At 30.6% G+C, this 4,932-nt stretch overlaps 1 protein-coding gene across 1 annotated transcript; it reads left to right on the top strand.

Annotated features, from left to right (window-relative positions):
* The first annotated feature begins 1,251 nt into the window (after positions 1–1,251).
* On the top strand, positions 1,252–4,684 carry LOC25487932 (coatomer subunit beta'-3). The gene is made up of 10 exons (XM_013610082.3): positions 1,252–1,387; positions 2,360–2,386; positions 2,507–2,568; positions 2,693–2,747; positions 2,855–2,891; positions 2,982–3,307; positions 3,496–3,627; positions 3,713–3,861; positions 4,041–4,109; positions 4,195–4,684. The coding sequence occupies exons 1-10, from the start codon at positions 1,385–1,387 to the stop codon at positions 4,286–4,288; spliced, it is 954 nt and encodes a 317-aa protein (XP_013465536.1). The 5' UTR covers positions 1,252–1,384; the 3' UTR covers positions 4,289–4,684.
* Positions 4,685–4,932: the final 248 nt, after the last annotated feature.

Below are 4,932 nucleotides of genomic sequence, written 5' to 3' on the forward strand. Positions count from 1 at the left end.
TTTAAGAAGCATGGAGGGTGAGAAATGAAACACTCTCTTTCAAAGCACTTGGTGATAAATCTACCCAATAAGGAAAAAAGAGCCCAAATTTTGGACTGGCATGAAGCCCAGACCAACAAGTTACTTGATGAGGTTTTTGTTTTCTTTTTCTTTTCTTTTTTTAATTAAAAAATTATAACATAAATGTAAACAGATGAAGCTCAAGTGAAAACTTAATTTTAAAAAGTGCTTTGAAATTAATTTAAGTGCTTTATAAAACTTTTTTTTTTCAACTCTCTAGTTCTCAGGAGAAAAAAACCCCGATAATCTGAAATTTAGCAGAGAAGTAAGTAAAATCAAACAAAAAATTGTTCATTTAAAATTAAACTTAGGTTATTTTAAGTAAAACTCATTTTTAAACTTGTCTGTCGATACAAATTTTTGAACTTATAGTCTGCATGCTTAAATAACCCAAATAAATATGTGTGGTATCAAGTTTTTCTTATAACTTCTTTTACTAACTCATAAATCTCTTTTAAGAATATATTTTTATATCATTTTTTATTTATCAACTAGTTAAAATATTCAACGGTCATTATAAAACTAGTTGAACAATTAATTTTACCCAACGCTATAAATTCAATTCACCACAAGCTATGTAGCTAGGTGTCAAATATCAAGTAGAATTTTCTTTTAATTATTAGATACATTTTTGTTTGATGAGATGATAAAGCTGGTTTTAGGTGTGACTCTCTCCTCCAACGTAAAAAAGTTAAGAATGATAAAAGTGGCTTTCGACGCGACTTTCACTCCCAATAAATACTAGCTAGAAACAAATTAACATTGTTGCTTTGTTAAAAAAAAAAAAATTGATCGTAGCTACGCTCAGAAGATCTTAGTTACTAAAAAAATGTTGAATCAAAATTTATTTAGGTTATTTTTGTTAAAAAAACGTTGAATGAAGAGGACTAAGTAATTGACCAATATACGTAGATGAATCTTCTAACAAGTAGTAAAAAATAAGTGCAGCAATAAGACAAAAATGGATTTTTCTTACGCGTACAGTAGCCATACAAATTTGAATAAACACTTTGCTTCATATAATGATTCATAGAGTTGGTCAAATTTAACAATATATGAACTTATAAGCTCAATCTGGACCGTGTACAGCTGAATCTACGAATGCAAATAATGCACTGATGACAAACATCATCATCCTGGATCATAAGGAATTCCATTTCTTAACTATGAAGTATCCTTAACTATATAAACAAAAATACTCCGACCCAATATCATACCATCTTCAACATCTCTTCTAGCATTTATAAAAAAAAAAAATCACATTTTCTAGCAACCAAGCAATCCTTGTATCAACAGTTGAATTTGAGATCACCAAGTTTCGAATATGGTGTGTAATTCACTTCTCCCTCTTTGTTTTGAAAAATACAATTTTTGATTTTATGTGCATTGTGTTAGAGTTTAATTTATTGATTTTTTATGCTATAATCATACGTTCCATAATTTATTGAGTTTTCTCCACAATGAATATTATTAAGAACCGAACGTGAAATCGCAAGAGAACAATTATGAATTATATATATATATATATATATATATATATATATATATATATATATATATTTTAAATAATTATGATATATTTATGTTTTCAAAATTAAAGTAGTGTGTGCACGCGCATGCGTGTCTGTGTCTATATGGATGGATGCATGTGTGCGTGTATTGCCCTCACAACTCAAGACTTATGGGTCCGTCCCTCGATCCAGTATACATGAAAACAGAAATGTAATATGTCTATTAAGCTTAAAGAATCTTTTTTATTTATGTGAAAGGCTTAAAGAATCATTGTCTACTATTAAACTTAAAAAATTGAAAATTGAAAATGAATAAGATGAAGATATTTGTTGTTCATATGAGGCGTAAGGTGAAAATCAGTTGTAGATGACGGTCAATCCAAGAAGATGAAAAGGTAAAACAGGTTTATATGAAATGATAGACTAGAGAGAGGCACATGTGAGTCTTTGAACCATTTGTTTTTGATCCAAGGGTTGAGAAGTATTCTCACCATTCTCATATATATAACTAATCCATTCTCACTGATATGTCCTCATATATATATATATATATATATATGCCACAATATCACTTTCTATGTTTAAAAAGATAGTTAACCTTAATTAACAATGACATTGCTATTTTGCTGTATTTTTTCTAAAGAACTGGTGCATATAATTACGAGGAAAACTTCACATAATTTTTGGGTTAGTCTTGATTACCATGCATACTTAAAGCTGAATGATGAAAGATATCAACTATGAATTAACTACTCTGCTGATTGCTTCTTATGTTGTTGAATTTGTAGGAACAAACACTATCCCATGCAATTGAGGTATTGCTCTTTTCTAGATTATCTTAATTTTTTTTTTATTTTTAATTTTACTTATATTATTCATTCATTACTATTCAAATTTTGCTCTTAACATTTTGCTGCTATTTTCTCTTTGGTCAGCACGAATTTGTTCAAAACAGCGAAAGAGTGAAATCTGTTGATCTACATCCAACTGAGCCATGGTAATGCATATTTCTTGCACAATAAAGGCCTACATGAATTCAGTTTATCAAGTTTCCTTTTGCAAATTCTATATGTAACATAAAAATAATCACTTAGAGATAATATAATACTTTTCTCATGCAGGGTTCTATTGGGTTTGTATTCAGGAACTATTTCTATTTGGAACTATCAGACAAAGGTTAACAATTATATTTGAAGCTTCTGCTGAAAAATAATGATCTCTCATACAAATTATTCGGTATTTATTTTTTTACATTTATTGATGTTATGTACTATATATGACAGACTGAGGAGAAGTCTCTCAAAGTTAGCGAATCTCCAGGTAAATGTCACAACTCACAATGTATCAATTTTGTTCCGAATTCAAGTTATTTTTGTTGTGTTTCTCATTTTTTTCTGTTTGGCCTTGCAGTGAGAGCAGCAAAGTTCATTGTTCGGGAAAATTGGATTATCGCGGCAACTGATGACAAATATATTCGCGTCTACAATTATGAGAAAATGGAAAAGATAATAGAATTTGAGGCACATAAAGATTATATTAGGAGTTTGGCTGTTCATCCATTTCTACCATATGTGGTATCGGCTTCTGATGATCAAGTCTTGAAGTTGTGGAATTGGAAAAAAGGTTGGTCTTGTGATGAGACTTTTGAAGGGAACTCACATTATGTGATGCAAGTGGCATTTAATCCCAAGGATCCATCTACCTTTGCCAGTGCATCCCTCGATGGAACTTTAAAGGTATCTTAACCGAAAATCCTCAACTGTAATTCGTATGGTCAAGGGCTCAAGGCTAGCGTGATGATCCTCGATATAATTGTGGAGTGTCGGGATCAAATCTTGTTGATGCAACTTTCTAAAACCCTGCTTCTTACTACATATTTCAAAATCATTAACTAACATTTTGTACCAATTTACTGTTTTTGTAGATTTGGACTATTGATTCCTCAGCTCCAAATTTTACCTTTGAAGGACACTTGAAAGGAATGAATTGTGTAGACTATTTTGAAAGCAATGATAAGCAATATCTTTTAAGTGGTTCTGATGATTACACTGCCAAGGTTTGCATATCAGTTACTCATTATTTAGTCCTTTCAGACTTTGAAATATGTAATTCTATCCTATACTAAATTCATATTTCAACAGGTATGGGATTATGATTCTAAAAATTGTGTGCAAACACTTGAAGGACACAAAAACAATGTTACAGCAATATGTGCTCATCCTGAGATTCCTATAATAATAACAGCTTCAGAGGATTCTACTGTTAAGATATGGGATGCTGTCACCTATAGGTATTTCATATTTTCATTAGCTATTGAAAGTTTCTTTGTTTGCATTTTTTTTCTTATGTTTTCTTTAGCTAATGAAAGTTTCTCAGTAGGTCCTAATAAAAAAAAAATGTTAATGTATTTAATTAAATTTCTGCTGGTTCACAATTTTTAACAATTGCTACTAGTACTAACTATTACAGGCTTCAAAATACGTTGGACTTTGGTCTTGAGAGAGTATGGAGTATTGGCTACAAAAAAGGATCATCTCAGTAATTCTCTAAATTGACTATTAATCAACAATAGACTCTTGTTTTTTTACCTCATTAATTGACAACATATTGCTACTTTATGCAGACTTGCTTTTGGTTGTGACAAAGGATTTATCATCGTTACAGTGAACTCTGCAAATTACTGCACACTATATGATTTTGGAGGAAGACTACAATAGACTTTATGTTGTTTAATTTACATTGTAAAATAAGGAGGAATGTTAGTACTACACTAGCACATTCTTTTCAATGTAGTGTTTATTCTTGGGTGAAATTTGTGAGTCATATTAAATTTAAAGCTCTCACTTCTATTTTGATGAGACTCAAATTAATTTCATCCTAGAGTAAACATCTGTTAGAAATAGCGTGTTAAAAGTTGTGTCGTTAATGTTTTTCTAGTTATAATATATATGACCAACACCTAGTTATGTGTTGAGTTAGGTACAAATAAAAACATGTCATTGTAGAGTTCTCTCCAAAATATGTCTGTAAAGTTTAAAGTTTTATAAATGTAACAATAATAATGTAGTATATGGCACTAGCCTAGTGATTTTGTATTGAAGCATATATGGTTAGAGCTAGGTCCATAATTCTTATTGGCTACGGGGAAAAACTCATGTACCTTACATTGGTTTCTGGTGATGAGTTGATGTTGCCTTTGGGATAGATGCGGTTTTCACTTTGACCTACCAAATCCAATTTAGATTGTGTGTATTCAGTTGTAATTTGAGTTTTAATACAAGTGTTTAAGTTAGAGCCTAGAGGTATGTTCATGGTTGACCTGTCTTGTGTTTTTCTTTGGACACTTTTGCTACATTGGGAG

Source organism: Medicago truncatula, chromosome 2, assembly GCF_003473485.1.
Source record: "Medicago truncatula cultivar Jemalong A17 chromosome 2, MtrunA17r5.0-ANR, whole genome shotgun sequence".
NCBI lineage: Eukaryota > Viridiplantae > Streptophyta > Magnoliopsida > Fabales > Fabaceae > Medicago > Medicago truncatula.